The following is a 20,490-nucleotide window of genomic DNA, read 5'->3' as shown; positions in this document are numbered from 1 at the left end:
GAAATGGTGAATGTATTCTTTTCATAGCATTGCCTAATATAACCGAGTGTGGTTCTTTTCAAGTGGGTGGCGAGAAGTGGTTACAAATTTTACAAAACTGGCGAAAAGTGGTAAAAAGTGGCGACGAAATGGTTATTTTTGCATTATTAATAAAAATCAGTTTTTTAAGTAGTCCAGCGTTATGTTCTAGGATTATTGTTTTCACGTATCTAGAGCCAATACATCTAAGTAACTTTGTGTCAAATTTGAGTTATCTTGTAACAAGGATTCAAAAGTTATGATTAAATGAATTTAATTTTTTCCTAAACATGGCGATAGCCGGTTATTCCACTAGTGTCAAAAAATTGGCATACACAATTTTTGTATATAATTAACACGTTTATGTAACTTATTCGGATGAAATGTCTTGAATGTAATTATTTTTGGTGAATAAACACATAGGGGAAAGTACTCACCCTTCAAACGGTCATGCCTTCGAATAATGTGAATTTCTTCTTAGTTTTCCTAAGAGATTTAACATATTTCTATTAAATATTAGTTGGCTTATCATCAATTGTTGATAATTTCGTGATAATTTAGTGTAAATCTCTTACGAAAAACAAAAGAAATTCACATTATTCGAAGGCATGTACGTTCGAAGAGAGAGCACTTTTCCCTATCTCATGATTTTTACGATCCGGGAAATAGGCATAATAATCCCAGAATCCCCTGTTAGGGCAAATAGTACATTAGATTTTAAAATTATCACAAAAATAATTTATTTCTTTAAATATCAAGAACTGGCTTAAACCTGCAGTCTATAGTTATGATTTAAATAAATGCAGTGCAGACTATTAGTAATTGAAAGTTATCCGGTTCAGAGCACCCGGTAAGTTGATAAGGATTGGAGCTGTATAATGTCTAGTAAGTAATTATTTTTGATCGATATATCTTCTTTTCTTAAAAATATTCACAATCTTTTATTAAAATGAGCTTTTTATAAAAAAAAAACATAGGGTAAGTGTGCCAAATTTCGGTATAGTTGCACGCAACCGCCAAATTCTCTAGTTTGAAATGTAATATTTTTAATAGAAATTGAATTCTTTTTGCTACTTTTTAATAAGGAGTGTTTCTTGGAACCTTGTAGACAGTTTATCATCTTTATTTTCTCTAAATTCATTCTTAATCTCATGTGACCGAAATTGCAAGCTGGCCGGAATTTGGCACACTTACCCTACTTGTCTTTTTCTCGTTTTCATACTACTATTTCCAATTATTTTTATTGTCATTAAACGGCAAAATTATGTTAGGAAAAGTATAACTCCGCAATCCTAAAGATCTTTGTTATAGATTTTATGCGAAACTTTTCAATTATTTGTAACAAAATTCGAGCATCCAGTAAAGCTGCAATGCTTTGATTTTTTTACTTTTAATTTTTTTTCAATTATTTCTTTTTTTGAAAGAATAATTTGTATGATATGATTGAATAAACGTAATTACATTTTATAAGGAGTTCCGGTTTTAGTGAAAACGAACTGAATGAATTTGATATGAATTGCCTACCATTAGGGGCTCTTTATAATAAAATTATTTTTGATGTGCCCCTAAATGTATGCAATTTTTTCACGCGGTAAATTGCACTTCTTATGAACTGTTGGCCACTATTGGTGCCGAAAATGTTTTACCATGCATCACGACATTTCCGGTAACTTATTCCAAAGATATCTCTTACAGGCATGCAATAATTGTTCTGTGTCACTGGAGTGAATTGGAAGACTTGTTTTGGTCACAAGAAATTCTTTCAAAAGGAACTACCTGTTAGTTCATTTCTGCCAACAAAGGAGCATTTTTTAACTTTTTTTTATAAATTGTAGAATTGAGAGAAAATCGAATTAGGGGAGACCGGGGTAGATTAGCCAGCAAATGATATTTTTCATTGCCTATAATTTGCAGAAAAAAAATGTTTATATCAGGCTGATAAATATTCCAATGAATACGATATGAGAGGTGTTCACTTAGAATAAATAGTGGCTTCCTCGATATTATGGGACACCGGGGCGGTTTGGGACATTTTTTTCATTAATTTTTTTTAAATAAATGGGATATAACGATTACTCAATCGTGGGCAATATTAAGATGCATCTTGACTAAAAGAATGGCTATCCTCAGTTTCATTGTTTTAATTCTATGGGCCCTTTTTTTAAAAATTGTTAAAAATAGTATATTTTTGATTTCTCAGTTTTGCTCTTTGTATTTTATACCAGCGATATATATTCAAAATTTTTTCATCTCATTAGCTAGCAGTGTAATGTGGGAACATATTTTTATAAAAGTTTCAGAGATTATACGCTCTTGTTTTTTACATAAAGGTTTTAAATACCAAAACTACACGTGGGGATGTTTGGGACACCTGAAAGGGGATGAATGGGACGTTGATTTTCGACAAGATTGTAGGTGGCGTGCAATTTTTTATTGTCAAAATGGAGAGTAACGTCCAGTTTCTACTGGAAATCACCCTCTTGTGCAAAGTTCATCAGTGAAGCAGATTTCTCTAACTACAGGGACGATTAAACCATCAATGTCTTGGGAATCAACAATTCCTTCTTAGAGGATATTCAGTCTTTGCCCAATCTCGTTAAAAACTATTTTCTCGAGAATTTCTCGAAAAAACATCCTCTACAATTTTTACAAGTTCTTCAGAAAAGACAAGGCGAGAGCTTATTCAGAGAAATAAGAAAAAAACAGGTACCACGCAGTTGTCGTAAAATCAAACAGGAATCTGTTAATGAGTTCAAAACTAATAGTTGCAAGAAAATCTACACGCGTGAGGCATTTTATGATCATGATTGCAATATTTAGAATAAAAAAAACGCAAAGAAAGGTAGATGGAAAATAAGAAGAAAATACTTTAAATAATTGATTGACAATAAATGACTCTACTGTACAAATAAAATTGCTAAGTATGAAATAAAAAATTAAACATTTCTATTAGAAATATATTTAATCTAGTATTTAAAATTAATTAACGTGCTCCAATAATCCAAATTATGTGAGAAAAAACTCGTTCCAAACATCCCCTTTTGCGTCCTATACTGCCACACATCGGGGAGGTTTGGAACAAAGCGTCAAGTTAAATGTTTTGTCTTCTCCAAGAAAACCCAGTTTTCCTAGTTCTATCGAGTACTTTTTATAAAGTCAATACCCATGAGTATCCTATAGACCGCATAAAATTGTATTACACTATCGTGATTTTTTGGAACTCAATGTCAAAACATGAAAAAGTGTCACAAATCTCCCCGGTCTCCCCTATTTCTAAGGTGCGCTATAACATTTCACTATCTAATACTAAACGTGGCTAATTCTGTCCCGGCCATCCCTATTGAGTTAAATCGGCTCGAAGGACCAAAACTTAACTTAAACTTATTATTTTTTAACAATTATTTATAGTGAATTAATTCACATCAAAATTGCACTTAAGGAGAATTATTAGGACTTGCAAAGACTTTTGAAGGCATACGCATTTTTTACATACATAGATAGATTCTAGAACAATGATTAGGTAACATTTTCTGAGTTATAGCCACGATTTCTCTGAGTTTACTTCTTGAAGTTTCCCAAGTGTTAAGAATTCATTCATTCATTCATTCATTTTCAACCTCTTATCTCTATTGGGGTCGCGGGCCCATGACACCCAAATTAGCAGTCCACGCCTGTCGGTCCTCCGCCACTTCAGGAAGATGTTCGAGTTCGATCCCAAGGCGCTCCCATGCAAGATCCTGAATTTGATTCAGCCACCTTGTCCTAGGCCTGCCTCGAGGTCGAGGTCCCCTCACAATGGCTTGCATAGAATTATTTTATTTTATTTATTTTTTACTGCTCGAACTCTACGGAGAGAGTAATGTAATATATAATCCCTGGATTTCTTCACCCCCCCCCCCCAAATTTCCACCTTCTCACCCCTCGGAGACCACTTTTGTCAATAAATCTTCATGTTTCAGACGATTTCTGAGAAATGTCGTCACGCTGTTTGTCCGTCTGTCCGTCCGGCTGTCGTCAGCTCTAGAGGCCAAACGGTAAGAGATAGAGACTTGGGACCTTCGGGGGGCCCCCCCATAAGTCGACCCAAGGATCGTTAACATGTCCCTCATATTTCCTCCACCCCTCCCCTTCCCCTCCAAAACTATGTTTTTTGGGATTGCTCGAAAACGCATCGTGCGAATTTCTTAATTTTTGGATATGTCTTAGAGATTACCCAGGCGAACATTTCGTCTATATATGAAAATACCGTTGAATCATTCTTAATAACGGTTTTTCAAGGTAAAAGGTTAAAAAGACACTAGACCTAGAGAGCGCATTTATCAAGCAAATGGGGTCATGTTTGGGCTCGTTGGAAAGGTCTTGGAATTTCCGATAAAACTGAACCGGTTCCAATCGGTTTTGAACCGGTAATGGACCGGTTCATAACCTATAACTAATTTTTATCCGAAAATCGATACTTTTAAAACAATTTTGGAGGATCTTTTGAATGATATATGAATCGGTTGAGAATCGGTAAACGGTAAATGATGCGAAAGTACTTTTGTGGTCATCTAAGTCACGAGTTCGAGCATGTCGCAAAGCCTGGGACGCTTTGCCATCCCTTTTAAATTAACAATGAAAAATTCTTTAAAAAAAATATTTTTATTAATTAGCTACAAAAAGTGAATATTCAATTACCTATAATTTATTAAATATTTTTTATTTAGATCTAAAACATATCAAGCTTATCAACAAAATCCGTTGTCCAGTGTACGAACTCCTCGAATTTTTCCTTGCTAATATTCTTCTCATCAAACTTGATTTTAATGAAATCAAAGAAGGCTGATAAACTAGATTTTTTAGCTGATAAAATATCTGATGTATCGTGTATGAACTTCAGAGCGATAGATTTTTCCTTAGGATCTGTTGTCAACCTATCCAGATACGTAGGAGATGCACAACGACTAATTGGGGAAAGGCTGAATAACTCCTCTGAATCGAGGGAGTCCTCAGAATCTTTGGAATCTTCAAATTCACTTAGGGTCCTATTGGGAGCAGTTTTTGGCCTCTTAGCTGGAGGTTCGGCATTTGGAGGTTGAGCTATTGGTGCCAGTAGATCTGCTGGTCTTTTGATTTTGATACGTGGCTGAGGGTTATTTTTTGGTACAGGTGCTATGCGTATGCCCTTCGGAAGTTTTTTAATCATTTCAAAATTCTTCTCCAGAAAGTTCATATCCGCAAAGTATCGCCAAGGACAACGATTAGCTGTACTGGGCCTCCGCCTTTCAAACCTTTCGTCAGTGTAAGTTTTCTTTAGGTACCGAAGCTTGTTAGATAGTTCTTTCTCTGAAAAAAAAAACAGGACTTTTAGAATTCAGGTAATTTCAATAACAAAGAGTTCAACGAACCTGTTGTGTTGTATTTCTCAGCGAAGCTTTGTAATTCCTTCTGCTTCTCAATTACATTGTAATAATGCTCATGAGACATATCCCACAACATTGGTCTATCTTTAAAATCTTTTATGATATTCCTAATTTCTGAGGGATTTCTCAGCAGATCCCTTCTTGGCTCCATTTTTCCAAAACAATTTTGACGGCATGAAGAAAAAACAAAACAAAAACAAAGTTGCTCAGTTACCCAACAAAGATAATGCATTGGAAATATCTACTGACAATTCCAGCGCACTTCCCAAAAGGATAATGCTTATGCAAAAAATGATTTTTTGAATAATTTATTTATTAGGAATTAAAGTGTTTTCACAAAGTTCGTTGTCCAATCCACAAATTCTTGAAATTTACTATCTGATATTCTCTTCTCCTCGAATTTTATCCTGAGGTAATCAAGATAAGCTGCAGCACTTGTATTTTTCGTGGACATGGTTTCCGTGGTGGCTTTGATGAATTGCAGGATAGCCGTGCTTTCTGGATGCACTGAGACCCGGTTGAGAATCGATGGAGAGGGACAACTGACTGGAGAAAGTCTCATGACCTCAGAATCATCTGAAGAAAACCCATCGAAATTTTTGGAGACAGGAGGAGGAGCAACTGGAGTTACTCGATTTTTAGGAGGCCTACCCCTCCGTGCTCCCGTTGATATAACTGGTGGTTTTACAGGAACCACAGGGACCTTCAGTTTTTTCTGCGGAGGAGAAAGTATGACTTCTGGTTCTAACGGTTCTGGAGATGGTTCTTGTTTCTTAACTGTGGCCAATCCAAGCTCCTTTTCAGCTTTCTCTTCGCTGAAATATAATACCGGTTTTAGTAAATTAATTGAAAAATTTAGAAAATATAGCAATTTACCTAAAACTTTTTGAATAATTCACTTCTAAAAAATCCAAGTGCTTGAAATACTTCCAGACATTATTTTTCTGACCAAAAATTTCCTGATTCAATAGCAATTTCCTTTCTTTGCTATACATTTCTCTTAAATACTTAACTTTGGCCTTTGCTTCAATTCCTACAAAAAAAAAAAAATGATCAATATTTTTCTTGCATTTTTCAATAGAAAAAAAAATCAAACAAACCAGTCATATTGTGCCGAAGACCAAGCCTTTCGTATTCCGCATCTTTCACAGGAGTATTATTGAAATCCCTGTGCTTGCGGTACCAGAGAAAGGGCATGTGTTTAATATCTTCAATTAGAGGCAACAGAGGAGGATGTGAGTCATATACACTAGTAGCAGTATCACTAATTTCTGGTTTTTCTTCAGATCCTTCCATTTTTCCGGAGATTTTCCTTTTTTATCCCCACACACTATTTTCAAACATAAACAAACACCAAAGTATTTGACATTTAACCAAAAATTTGACAATTGCTCACCTATCCTATAAATTTTACTTTAATTTTTATGGAGTTTATGGAGGTTTGTCCATGGATGTGTCTGTACTTTCCACCGAACATTCCACTGCAATTTTCGTTTAATATTGCAATAAAATCTGTAATTTCCACGAAACCTGCGCACTTTATACAAAATACATTAATGGAACAATTAAATTTTTTAAAGAAAGAATTTTATTAGATTCGGTGATATAGTGGATATAATAACAAATCTACCATAAACGGCTCGGTTTTTGTTCAGTTTGACTGCTGATCCTGGCAGATTAATCGGCGCTGATTAGCCGATCCGCAACCCACTGTTCCCTATAGGGATTCTGTAACAGTATGACAATGTCATATGACAAATTTAAATATTTTTATGTGATAAATTCGGAAAAATCAATTGAAAATCAGATTAACTTACTTAAGAGCTTCAAAACTATTTTCAATTGCCACTCGCAGCTACCTAGGCTTTAATTATGTTGTTCTGCCCCCAAATTTACAGTCGAGTTCCTCAAATTTGAACGAAGGTTTGAATTCAAAATGTAAAATACAGTAGACTCTCTCAAAATCGAGCATTAGGGACCAAAACGTCACCCGAATTAGAGAGAAATTCGGGCGACAAACTTTTTGAAATGCAACGATTTTTTTATTCATGTGCATACACATATGGAGTTTACACACTCATATATATCGTAAATTGCATGAAAATCCCTTAATATTATTATTATATTATATTATATTATATATTTATTACTCTTAAGCATATACAATTAACAAAAAGTATGCAGCAATAAGGCATGAATCAAGGCGTCCGCCGCCGTCTTAGCGTTGGTGACCAGCCTCCAAAGCCAAACGGCGGAAATGCTTCTTTTCAGGCTGTATAGTCTTTTGTCGTGTATAACGATCTTTTATATTTTACCAAATAAGTAAATTACAATTACAAAATAAACCCTATTGCAGAGATAATCGGAAATATGCTCAAGGTAGATGTGACAGGAGCAACTAGGCTCGTGGTGTCACAACGAGTTCAATTCAGCGTGAAGAAAAAATATGAATTAAGAAAAAAATAATAATAAAGAGTTCATAACAAGTTGAACAGAAAACCCAGAAACCCACATAATAAATCCAAAAAAAGTAAAGGAAAAAATGTTAGAAACAATATAATAAATAATTAATTAATAATGCAAAATCACATCAAAACTAAATTAAATCATGCCAAATTTAAGCATATTTGTTTCATTTGATAATCATAATCAAACTTGAAAAATGACAACAAACTTTTTTCAAATGTAACCGCTACCCGAATTAAAAAGTAGCCCGATCTTAAAAGAAGCGAATTAGCGAGAGTCTACTGTATGAGGTTTGAGGTTATGTAAAACAAATTTTGCATGGAGTCTGAATTAGAACTATTTTTCTCTAGTGTTGTTTCCTCAATATTGTCGTATTATATTAATTTCCTTAACAAATTTCACCTATTTAACAACAAATTCCATTGATAAAATTCTCTAAAGTTATTTTCCTTATTTTAGGAAAAGTGAATTTTACATGAATTCCGTTACGTTTTTGAAAATATTGTTCAAATTTGAGGAATGAGAAATATCATTTTCTACTCTACCCTTCCTCCAATGTTCAAATTTGAGGAACTCTACTGTACCACGATTTTTTCTCTGACATTGTCATATAAGTTACAGAATTAGTCTACTGGCTAACTCTCTTATTAACCGTATTAATCTCTATATTCGGTGTTTATGCTTTCTTTTTATAAAAGCTCATGGCGATTTTTTCACTAATTTTACGTAAATATTCCCACTATTCTATACCCTTACCGGACCTACAGCGTAATTCTCACAAAAATTGTTGTGAATATTTTCATTCCATTTTAAATTTCTTCGTAAAACCTAGAGAAACTGCAACTAAAAAAAATTCTGTAAGTCTGATTCAGTTTGCTTCCTTATTATCCGAAGAAAAAACGTGTTTTATAATCTAGAAAATGCAAAAAAAATTATAAAACAATTAAACTGCAAATGAAATAAAATTTTTATGATGAATTTACTACAAATTAGATTTAAATAGAATTGTTTAAAAGCTAAATTAGGCTGTTGTAGATTATAGTTTATCTTGTAAAAAACGTTGAGTAAGTCACTATTTATTCAAAGAAGAAACACTCTTCATATTGTCGAAATATTTATTACATTGATTTTCACGTAATTTCCTACTGAATTCTATTGAAATTTAAATTTCCTTTCATTTGCCTGTTTTGTATAAATTTTGCAACATTCCTAGATTAACGAATTCTTTAAAAAAATAAATAAAAATATACATAAAGAAAATAAAGCATACTTACTACTTACAGATTTCAGAACAAACTATTCGTTACATTATTTTTCTGCATTATTCGTTACATTATTTTTAAACACTTCGCAACACTAAACCCCTTGAAATCTGGATGACAATTATCATCAAAAACTAAAATTAAAAAAAAAATCCCCTTAACATCTGCAAAAATTTAAAAATATCAATAAAATTGAGTTGTGGAGGCGTGTAGAGATCTAAAGCGAACAAGCAAAACGATTTTTTTTCCTTTCTTTACTGTTTACTAAGATATTTCCTTTATTTCATATTTTTTTCAATACATAATATATTCAATATAGTCACCAATGATTAAAAAAGAAAGAATATCGCTATGAATAATTTGATAAATATGTAGTAAAGTAGGATTCCACTGGTGATCCTCTGTGAGAAAATAAATCACCGAAAATGAACATCTACACGTTATCAGATAGAAATAAAAAAGCATTTAACAAAATTCTCCTAAAAAATATTCAAATAGTCAGTTTTGATGTGTTTTTAGCTGTAATTTGCATTTTTATTCAAAATCCAGAAGAAATTATAGATAAAAAAAACTTTTCAATACTAGTGCAATTTTTTTTTATACATTTTAGTTTAACTTAGCCAGAAAAAAAACATTGTCATCTCAACAGAAAATTGTATATATCTAATTTTGGAAATCTTTAGCCTATAATTCATCCAGGACTTTGAGCTAAAGAAGATCCGTGGGTGTTTTTGCACAAACAACAAGTAATTTTGAGGAATATGTGGATCCAAATGGTTTATTTTTCTTTTCAACTCCCTCCTTTTTTTCTCTTTCTTTAATTCTTTGAGTTACCTAGGGGCTGTTTTACTGTGCAATTAATTGGCGGGAAATCAGATGGCATCGACAGAGTCTGCTTCCTCGTCGGAACTGATGTAATCATCGAATTCAATATCCTCATCGAAACCATCTTCCACGAATGTGATTGTATCATTGATGCGCACAGATTCTGGGAATTCGCCATATGTCTTGAGGTTCCTGGCTTCATCGGGTGTGTACTTGAGAATCACATCTGCCTTGGAATCCTGGTAATCTCTCAGACCAACAAGAATGATGTCGCCCTGATTGATCCAAACCTAAAAGTATCCGCAAATAAAGTTTTTGTTTAAGGCTGCGAAAAGATCGAAAACTTTCGGTTGCTATCATAATAAGAATATTTTCACTACTTTTTTTTTAATTTTTATTACCAAACAAAGAATAAATTACCTTTTTCTGTTAAAATAGTTTTGAGTTGTAGACTAAAGTTATAGAATTATAGCTAAATTGAATAATAGCAAGATTAATAAAACAAAATGAGTGGTAAATTGGTCTATCAGAAAATAGATTTTGTTAAAAGTTTATTGAATGTCAAGATTTCATTATTAACTTGAAAAAGTTCGGACTTAAAAATTTGTAGTTTTAAAAATAAGTTTGCAAAGTGACTGATACAGCTACAACTTTTAAAATTTCGTAATTTCTTGAAAGTATTGTCATTTGATTGGTTCTTTGCTGATTGAAACTGAACAAAACTATTTTTAACACATCCACATTACAATTATGTCCTTTAAACAACCTTGGAAATTGGTATCATGTATCCTTCATTAGTATTTTTATCCCGTCATCACAAAAAGTGTACCATTTTACTACAGCCTTTTTATCTGCTCAGAACCAGCTTTAAATGGGAATTTTTCACAACTCTTTATGGAAATAGAAATTTTTTCTTAATGGTTAATTTTTTCTTAATGGCGTTGGACACTAGAGAAATTTGAAAGAAATAGTTTTTTTCTAGGGTTTCTTATGCTAATTAAATTTGACTATAAGAGGAAGTGCGGCACCTTTGAAGTAGGCCAGCTTTGAAATTTTGCCTTTCTCCCATTTTTAAAAGGAATTGAGCCTTATCATGATGTAATTTAGCTTCGCGGTTGGTTTACTTTGCTAAGTTATATCATAATATGGTCGTTTTATTTAAGAACACGAGAAAAACACCAAATTTCAAAGCCACCCCAATAAAGAAGTGCACCAGTTCCTAATATAAAATCTTTAATTTTTTTCCGTATGAGTCTACTTAATATACAATGGTGGCCAAAATAATACAATCAGTTTGCAAAACTTATATTTTTTAACTTTTGTATTTTTTCCCAATTTGTTGATATAATTCTGAAGTAGAAATCTCCAATTATTAGAATCGTGGAATAAGGGTTGTTTTAGCCGCTAGAGGTCTCTCTTTTACACAGAATACGCCAATAGTGAAATTCAGTTCGGCCAAAAAAATTGGAAAACTGTCATTTATGGTTTCTAAATATGGCTTTATTTAAACTTCCGATTTATAGACCACATTCTTTCATTTAAATGAAAGTGGTTCTATCGTGTTTTTCAAATCTAATTTCACTATTGATGTATTCTGTGAAAAATACGGATCTCTAGCGGCTAAAAAAAATACTTATTTGACGTAAGGTAATTATTTGAACATTTCTATATCAAAATTACTTAAACGAATTGGAATAAACAAAAATGCTAAAGGTAAAATAGTGGTCTTTGCGGAGGTGATTCTATTATTTTGGCCGCCACTGTATAAACGAATATGCAAAATATGATTTTTAACGTTTAGAAGTTCAAAGAGACATTTACTCCAATTTATTTTTCAATACTTTACAACAGACAAAAAACTATTGAATGTACAATAAAATGGATTATTAAAAATGAAGAGCAGTTTATTTGGTTTTATTTAAAAAAAAGATTTAATAATATTCATTTAAATATGAAAATAATGAAAAAACAAGCGATTTTCAGTTGACATTTTATGTTCAAATTTAATCAAATATATTAAAATAATGCTCAGCGCATAAGAACTTTTGTTTTGTAAACATGATTTTGACATTTCAATGACAGTGAGTGATATCTAAAAGATCTGGTCATCTCGCTCACTTTCATAAGAAATTTTAAAAACATGTTTAAAAAAACAAAAGTTATATGTGGATTGTTTTGGTCTTGAAGAATGAAAGATTCAATAAAATATTTAAAAGTAAAAATAAAACTGAAAAGTTTGTGAAGCGGAAAAGGATAAATATAAGGACACTAGATAGGACGTTCAAACGATCAATCCCTAGTAGATGTTCTGTTATAGGGACACAAACAAATTGAGCAACCCTTCGACTTCGCCCGGCCGGAACAAAATCGGAGCTATAACATATTTCCATGATACTAGTCGGACAAAAATCTGAGTCCGATTTGTATTATATTTTTCATTTAAAAATATATGATATTCGTACCCTGTAATTGTCCGAGATATGTTCCACCCATTCTACAGTGTCTCTGATATGTTCCACTGCCACAATAACATCAAAAATAAATGTGCAAATTTTTTACTATTTTGCATAGATTTATACGAAAAGAGGCACAAAAGTAGTCAATGAAGCTTAAGAATTACGTTTCCTGTAAGAAAATTGCCTCATCAGTGAAAAAAATAATATTTGTGATTCACACGTACACGGCAGTCACACACCAATACTAATGCTGCCAAAAAGTCTCTTCCACTAGTAAAACGACACAGTCTTTTATATGGAGGGTAGGCCTACAATCGGCCTACTATCCCGACTATAGTAGGCCTACTCTCCCTATTAGTATATAATATTTACCTAATATTGTATAACATTTGTTCCGGCCGGGCGTTTTGCATTCGTGATAAATCGGCAATTTCCGAACACAAGAGCCCCGAATTTTCCAGATTTCTCGAAATAGAAATGCACAACGGAGAGAAATCAATGAGAAATTTGGAAACAGAAAGGAAAACCTTGAATTATTAATCAACTTTTTGTCTCAGTGTCTGGGTATTTTACGAAAGTATCTCTCAGTTCTCACACACGAGTGCAAATTCCATGCTGCGCTCGTGGCTCTTGCGTCCATCTTTCTTCCCATTTTTGCCCCAAATTTCACGACGCAATTTTCTCCCCTTGGCTCCCCCATTTACTCACCTTTTTTCGCAGTTTTCCACGAATGTGACACAGTCGCTTCACTCCATCGAAACACATTGCCTCGAGCCTGCCATTTCCCAGCATTTTTGTCACTTGAGCATATTCCTGCTCGTCCTCCTTGAAGATCAACTCTCTCTTCTCCGATTCATTTTCATTCTTTCCACGACGACGATTCTTGCCTCCTTTTCCCTTATTCTTCGGCATACTTGGATAATAACACGCTTTGCACAATCAGAAATTTACGGGAAATTTGTGAAAAAAACAATGGAGAAAATTTTTTCCTCGCTGCCTTGAGTCACTTCTTGTCTCGAGAACTAGCCAGTAATGGCACTGGCATGCTATTTGCATACAGAGAGACCTCTGTGAGAAACTTATGGAAAAAGTCGTATAATTAAACTGGAGGGAAAAGTTATCAAGATTTTTTTGCACATTTTATTGCGAAAGTTAAGAAAAACAATTTATTAACAAATTCGAAAGAGTATATAAATGGTCTAGAAAAAATTCATAGATTCGTGACTGCTAGGAGATGTTGATTTGAGGCAGAAAATTCGATGTTGTTATATTGCGAAGACGTTCCGCAACTTGATTGCTGGAGGTGTTTAATTTTTTCACAGCCGTTGCAACAGATTGTAGTATTATCTGGAAAATGCAATTAAGTTAGATGTGGTGAATCAGCAACTACATCCCTTCTTATACAAACTTGACTCTTGAGCAACTGCTGATCAGCAGCTATGATTTGTTTTGACGCCGAAACGAGCGTTGTTTGCACAAAACTATACATATGACGCCAGAGTAATTCATTTCTCTCATCTAAAAATACACCAAATTGATTAATTCAGTCACTTTGGCGTATTTCCGGCCCGAGAGATCTTACATAGTTTCCTGTGGAGAATTGACGAGAATTGTGGGTCTGACTTTGAAGGTGAGGACACATTTGAGGCCATAAAAGCCTCCGTTAGCTCCGTAGCTGTCTGAATAGGTAGGTAGGCGTTGGAAAATGATACGATTTCTGTTAAATTAGAGGAAAAAACACAAAATTACTCGGTGAATTGCTTGGTGACGCAGACAATTTTTTTGAGGTCTTGACCTACCATCATCCGACTCAATAGCTTCACCATCAATAACAATTGGACCTTTATTGCAACTATCGGACATTATTTATGCTCTCTTTGGAAAACTAGAAACAAAAACAGTAAGTTTTGCATTAGAAAAACACAATTTCGTGGCGAAAATATAAACACAGCGTGAGAACTCGTCGAAAATCCCAAATGGAACCTAGATGTGACGTCAATCTGTCAGAATCAGCTGATTTTCTTGTGTTTTCGACTGCTCTGCTGCTGTGATAAAGTTGAAGAAAAATCAGTTGGATTTTAGCTGTTTTTGTGTTCGGTTGTGTGTTATTTCGGTTGTGAATTACTCTACGTCTTACCTACCACCTATTCTCTAGTAATTTAAAGGAATTGAGGCACTGCTAGTATCAATATTTGCTGTGCAAAGTTGATTATGAAAAGGACGAAATCTTCCTAGAAGCCTTGGTGATTCCGGCCGTCTTTACAAGTTTCTGCGAAAAAAAAACAATCTTTTTCTGAAGAATCCGTAAATACCTTCTCACAGGTGGGAAATACCCAGAAAATGAGTACTGCAACAGCGTCTTCTGGTAATTATCAACTGAGTAGTTCAAATACCATCTGCATATTTTCAATCAATACCTGAGAATCTGAGGAGCAGGGAATATTGAGAACGTGCCTAAAATATCAAACAAAAATAATGATGTGTTGAAATTGCTATTTGCCTTGTGCAAATAAATCCCAAATGATTTTTTTTATTCTCTCGCTTACCATAAATAATAGTCCAATTTTTTGTTCACCTACGTGAATTCTCTATTGTCCCTCTGTGGTCGCCCCCCCGGATAAATAGCACAATGGGTGAATGCCGCGAGTGGAAAAATATTCAAGAGCGCGACTTTAATAATGTCATTCCCTTATCTGCTCTATCATGTGCTATCAACATTTATTCACGGGATTTGCACACAGCATCAAATTCTAACTTAGCAGTGTTATCTTGTTAGTACGTTAGTTGGATCCAATTGATAGTCAAAAAAAAAAAAACTCTTTTGGCCCCCCTGACTAAACATGAGAACAAACATGCGTGACCATTTTGCTAAATCTTGAGCTTGTATTTCCAATTCTAGCTTCTTTGAAAAGATATTATTGGCTAAACAGTATCATTGTGATGCATTCAATGTGGCCTCGAAGGCCTTCATTCGCAAATTGTGAAAAAAAAATCCGCTTGCCGCCAATCTGTATGCATTTCCATTTAAATAGCTCAATATTGAGATTTCCATAAAGTGGCGAAAATGATCAATGAGACGCCAAGAGTTGAATGTTATTAGCAATTTAGAGGTTTGTCATTTCACCAAACTAGAGACCTTTATAGAGATATTGGTAAAACTATCTAATAGCGTCTTCACACTAGTAGAAATTTCTATAAAAAATGCATTTTTAACTCTTTCGTCTCCTTTGGGACTCTGGGTATCCATGGAAAAAGAATTTTTTTGGACTATTTAGAATCGATAAAAATCCGATTTTTCTGGATAATTACAAACTATAAGGATGTCCAAATCTAGGATATTTTTGCAGGATCCCAATTAACTCCTGAGCTATGATATTCTTGGTCAAAAATCGTAAATTTTCGATTTTCTGCTTCCTTGCAGATATTGTGACTTTTTTGATATTTCTAGACCCGAATAAGGAAAAACCTCTCGGGGCCAATAAGTATGATAACTAACAATTACAGATTACATAAATTCGAAAAACAATTTTTTCTTAAATTTTCAAAAAACTTGTACAAACTTTATGGGTACTCTCGTCCACAAAAGACTAGAGGTCAAATGTAAGGTCATCCCGCCAATGCCCGCCATTTGCTTTTGACACCAACCTTGTAAGAAAATTCCAAGCGGTAGCGAAATTTTTGCCAATATGGCCGATAATTTTGACATTTGGCAGCGCAGGAGATTGCTTTCAGGGAAATTTTTCCTATTTTTCCTGATTTTGGTGAATTCTGATTGTCCAGGAAGTGTCTTATGCTTTTGAGAAGGCTTAATGTGTCTACAATAACGTCGTGTTGAAAGAAATGTGTTTTCAAATGTTATTGTGTGAAATATTTTGAGGAATCTTTTGGCAAGCATGAATTTGTTGTCTTCTTGACTACTTCCTGGACATCCCACAAGATACTGGTCAGTAATTCTTCGTGTTTTAGTGATCAACCTTGTAAAGGAGTCATTTGACACGCAGAAATAATTCACAAAATTGATATTATTGGCTTTTGGAAAATTGAAGTTTGTCTCCTTTTCGTTCTTTTGGGGACGAGAGTACCCATGAGTTTTCCAATTTCCCAGACGCTGAAAAAATTCTTTTTCTACAAAAGTATCATATTTGATCACTGAGACTTATAATAAAGTAAGTTTTACTGAAATTCGTTCGCTGGATATGTTGTGGCCCGGAAAGAATTAAGATCTTTAACTCTTTCGTCTCCTTTGGGACTCTGGGTACCCATGGAAAAAAGATTTTTTTTAGACTATTTAGAATAGATAAAATTCCGATTCTTCTGGATAATTACAAACTATAAGGATGTCCAAATCTAGGATATTTTTTGCAGGATCCCAATTAACTCCTGAGCTAAGATATTCTTGGTCAAAAATCGTGAATTTTCGATTTTCTGCTTCCTTGCAGATATTGTGACTTTTTTGATATTTCTAGACCCGAATAAGGAAAAACCTCTCGGGGCCAATAAGTATGATAACTAACAATTACAGATTACATAAATTCGAAAAACAATTTTTTCATAAATTTTCAAAAAACTTGTTCAAAGTTGATGGGTACTCTCGTCCCCAAAAATCTAGAGGTCAAATGTAAGGTTATCCCGCCAATGTCCGCCATTTGATTTTTGACACCAACCTTGTAAGGAAATTCAAGCGGGAGCGAAATTTTTGCCAATATGGCCGATAATTTTGACATTTGGCAGCGCAGGAGATTGCTTTCGGGGAAATTTTTCCTATTTTTTCCTGATTTTGGTGAATTCTGATTGTCCAGGAAGTGTCTTACGCTTTTGAGAAGGCTTAATGTGTCTACAATAACGTCGTGTTGAAAGAAATGTGTATTAAAATGTTATTGTGTGAAATATTTTGAGGAATCTTTTGGCAAGCATGAATTTGTTGTCTTCTTGACTACTTCCTGGACATCCCACAAGATACTGGTCATTCTCAAATCTGAATTCGAACGCCGTTTGGATTCAAAATGTCAATTGTATGAGGCTATATTAGAAAGTTCGTATTATTGGTGAATGAAAATCATATTTATGTGCTTCTTCCTGAATGTTTAGATACATTATGGTCGTGTAAAATGAAAAGGAAATATGTTACCACTAAGACCTGGGAGAAAGTACGGGAATTTGATTCAAAGTACAATTTAATCTCACACAAATTTCGTTAGTTTTGAAATAATCGTTCGAATTTGGGAGGTCAGAAATGTCAAAAATACCCCCCGAGCGTTCGAATTTAGGAGACTTTACTGTAGCCCGATATTAAAAGAGCCGAATTAGCGAGAGTCTACAGTAGATAAAAACCGTGAGCACGGCACGGTAACCGGTAACGCATCATATTTTACAAATACCAAAATTTCCTCTATAGGGTGGAGTAACCACTTATCACACTTTTAGGAAAAAGTGAAATTAACTGTATTATAACTTTTGAACTCTTATTACAAGATAACTCAAATTTGACACAAAGTTACTTATTGACTTTAGATTCGTGAAAACAATAGTCCTCCAATTTAACCCTGGACTACTTAAAAAACCTGTGATAAGCCCAGATAAGCTTATGATAGCTGAGATTCTTTACAGGTGACCTCGAAATACGTGCAACTCGGGGTGCTTGCAACTCGGAATGCGTGAAAATTCGATTGTGAGTTGAATTTTGGGGGTAAAGAATCGCGTCGAGTAAACTGTTCTCGGCAGTCGAAATGGATGAAATTGGCTCGACGCGATTCTTTACCCCCAAAATTCAACTCACAATCGAATTTTCACGCATTCCGAGTTGCACGCATTTCGAGCTACCATAAGCTTATCTGGGCTTATCACTGGTCATTTTCTATTTTAAATAGTCTGAGTGGGGAAGACCAACAAAAGAAAAAAAGTTCATTGAAATCGGTTAATAAACATAAGTGATAGAGTCCGGTCCATATGGGTATAGTAAGGGTCGGGGTACAGTGGGTTGGGGTAGAGACGGATGGGACCCATTATTAGAAAGATCGTGCTCTCAGATACAATATAGGCTAAAATTTCATCGAAATCCCTTTATAAATTCAGAAAATGCAGTCCGGTCAAGACATTTTTGATTATAGCTTGGGTCAGGGAACATCAAGAGAGGAGTGCGACCCACCATTTGAAAGGCCTCGACCCCAGCTACAACATATTAAAATTTAAAGAAAAAGCATCATCTAGTTTTCGAAATATTCGAAATCGATTAATCGAAAATCGATTTTGATTAATCGGACCTTCGATTAAATCGGATAAAATTGGGGTGTCACAAAGGTTGTAGTGCTCTACGAGAGCTTTCCAAAACACCAATTTTTTTTTGTATTCCGATAATTAGCACCGAAGATATGACCATTCAAAAATTCAATTTTTGACCCCCTCTAGCTGGGGTCAAGGGGGTCGGAGGGGGTGAAGTTTGGTATCGATCGAAAGCTCTTGAGTGTTCCAAAATGGCGGAAGGGGGGGGGGGGGGGGTGGGGGTGGTGGATTTGACATCATCAACATTCTAGCGGCCCAATGACTTTTAACCTTTGCCGAAAACCGCTTGTCGATATCTCTTTCCGTTCTCTCTCCAGAACTCGAAATGTAACGGTCGGGACGGGACGGGACGTCCACGAAAATCGATTTTTGGCGCACATGATTTTCGTGATCTATGAGTGTCAAAACGTGTACATCCAAAATTTGGGTCCGATCTAACGAGGTCGGATTTCACCTAGGACCACAAAAGCTGAGATTGTAAAGAATCTCAGTTAACTGATTTTTATTAACAAATGCAAAAATAACCACATCAAAAGCTTAAAGCTTGTCTATTACCTTTGCCACGGAAACCTTGCAAAATTTAAGCGCAATGGACAGAGATAAACCAGATAAAGTCAATTGAGAGATAATTTGCTATATTTTGTAATTTACTGATCTTATTCGCCATTGATAAGATTTGTAGCATTGAGTATCTATGAAACGTATGAAAAATTGATTAATCTGAGGAAATTAATTGTTTACTATCCTTTTGATAAGATATCCCTGTAGAAAAAAATAGCTTCATTTTATTGATTGGTATTTAATTAGATAATTTGTGTTCTCATTCTCAAATGTACATTTAATTGATCAATTACTTGCCCCTTTGGGAATGACCTACATTGTATTTTTTGGCTGTGAAATCGCCAAAGAGCCCCTAATTGGTAATATCCCTTTTCACATGAACTCGAACTCACTGAGCCTCTATTGATTTTGATGTCTATCCAAGAATTTCATGCAATTGAGGGGGAGTTTTATTTTATTGGAGTCTTTTTGCCAATTTATTTTCCAGAGCATTGTCATCATCATGTGCATTTTGATCAGTCTATTAAGGAAAATCTCGAGTCAGACAACAGCATTGGGTACCAGAAGAGTGGAGAGGATACAGTTACGGTTCACTTGGGATTTCTGCAGATAAATCATCGATATCTGTTGGAGCTACAATTACCCATAAATGCATCACCAGCATTTCTGTCTGGTGAAAGAATTGCCCTTGCAGGGGATGAGAGAGCATTACCCAATGTCAATTGCAAATTTATAGAAATTTCGGGAAAAGTAGGAAGTCACTTTGATCTCAAAGTTGAGTTCTTTGCGCACAAAGAGAAACTCCTGAGGGAAGAATTGAATTTGGTAAATGTACAAAATACCAGTGAAAAATTAAAACTGGTACTGAGTGCACGGGTACTGGGAAGGGGAAAGGGTACACCAATGCTGCGGAATGGGATTCACTGTGTAGGAGTTGAGGCTGATGAGGAATCAGAAGCTTCTGACTGGCAGGGATTCTCTTCGAGAGGTGGCGATCCAGAGAAAGATGGAGAGGATTAAATGAATAATTTTAGGCTAAAAATGCATTTTATCTCTTTGACCTCTATTGATTATGAATTTCCATGTAGTTTTTATCAGATAAAATAAAATATGGAATCATTCATTTTAACCTAAGTTTTTTTTTATGTATTTTCGCGCCAAAGTTTCAATGGCGGTGGCGGTTTTTCGACGAGTTAGGTGATTTTGTTGACAACAGCGCCA

General features: G+C 34.5%; 5 protein-coding genes across 5 annotated transcripts; 1 reads left to right on the top strand and 4 right to left on the bottom strand.

Moving 5' to 3' along the window:
• Positions 1-4,690: 4,690 nt before the first annotated feature.
• LOC129808655 (uncharacterized) lies at positions 4,691-5,627 on the bottom strand. Its single transcript, XM_055858431.1, has 2 exons — positions 5,406-5,627; positions 4,691-5,343 (listed from the first exon to the last, which is right to left on the bottom strand). The coding sequence occupies exons 1-2, from the start codon at positions 5,569-5,571 to the stop codon at positions 4,727-4,729; spliced, it is 783 nt and encodes a 260-aa protein (XP_055714406.1). The 5' UTR covers positions 5,572-5,627; the 3' UTR covers positions 4,691-4,726.
• A 73-nt stretch (positions 5,628-5,700) lies between these two features.
• Positions 5,701-9,131, bottom strand: LOC129808684 (uncharacterized). The gene is made up of 4 exons (XM_055858458.1): positions 8,010-9,131; positions 6,521-7,496; positions 6,297-6,453; positions 5,701-6,235 (listed from the first exon to the last, which is right to left on the bottom strand). Exons 2-4 carry the CDS (start codon positions 6,714-6,716, stop codon positions 5,743-5,745), a joined length of 846 nt encoding a protein of 281 aa, XP_055714433.1. The 5' UTR covers positions 6,717-7,496; positions 8,010-9,131; the 3' UTR covers positions 5,701-5,742.
• A 256-nt stretch (positions 9,132-9,387) lies between these two features.
• Positions 9,388-13,491, bottom strand: LOC129808796 (eukaryotic translation initiation factor 1A, X-chromosomal). Its single transcript, XM_055858685.1, has 2 exons — positions 13,138-13,491; positions 9,388-10,263 (listed from the first exon to the last, which is right to left on the bottom strand). Exons 1-2 carry the CDS (start codon positions 13,339-13,341, stop codon positions 10,021-10,023), a joined length of 447 nt encoding a protein of 148 aa, XP_055714660.1. The 5' UTR covers positions 13,342-13,491; the 3' UTR covers positions 9,388-10,020.
• Positions 13,492-13,581: 90 nt separating this feature from the next.
• On the bottom strand, positions 13,582-14,292 carry LOC129808798 (uncharacterized). Its single transcript, XM_055858699.1, has 4 exons — positions 14,229-14,292; positions 14,012-14,146; positions 13,838-13,947; positions 13,582-13,776 (listed from the first exon to the last, which is right to left on the bottom strand). Exons 1-4 carry the CDS (start codon positions 14,290-14,292, stop codon positions 13,657-13,659), a joined length of 429 nt encoding a protein of 142 aa, XP_055714674.1. The 3' UTR covers positions 13,582-13,656.
• A 444-nt stretch (positions 14,293-14,736) lies between these two features.
• LOC129808774 (UPF0687 protein C20orf27 homolog) lies at positions 14,737-20,399 on the top strand. Its single transcript, XM_055858625.1, has 2 exons — positions 14,737-14,794; positions 19,757-20,399. The coding sequence occupies exons 1-2, from the start codon at positions 14,770-14,772 to the stop codon at positions 20,287-20,289; spliced, it is 558 nt and encodes a 185-aa protein (XP_055714600.1). The 5' UTR covers positions 14,737-14,769; the 3' UTR covers positions 20,290-20,399.
• Positions 20,400-20,490: the final 91 nt, after the last annotated feature.

This window comes from Phlebotomus papatasi, chromosome 1, assembly GCF_024763615.1.
Source record: "Phlebotomus papatasi isolate M1 chromosome 1, Ppap_2.1, whole genome shotgun sequence".
NCBI lineage: Eukaryota > Metazoa > Arthropoda > Insecta > Diptera > Psychodidae > Phlebotomus > Phlebotomus papatasi.
This window is presented reverse-complemented; position numbering and strand designations above follow the sequence as displayed.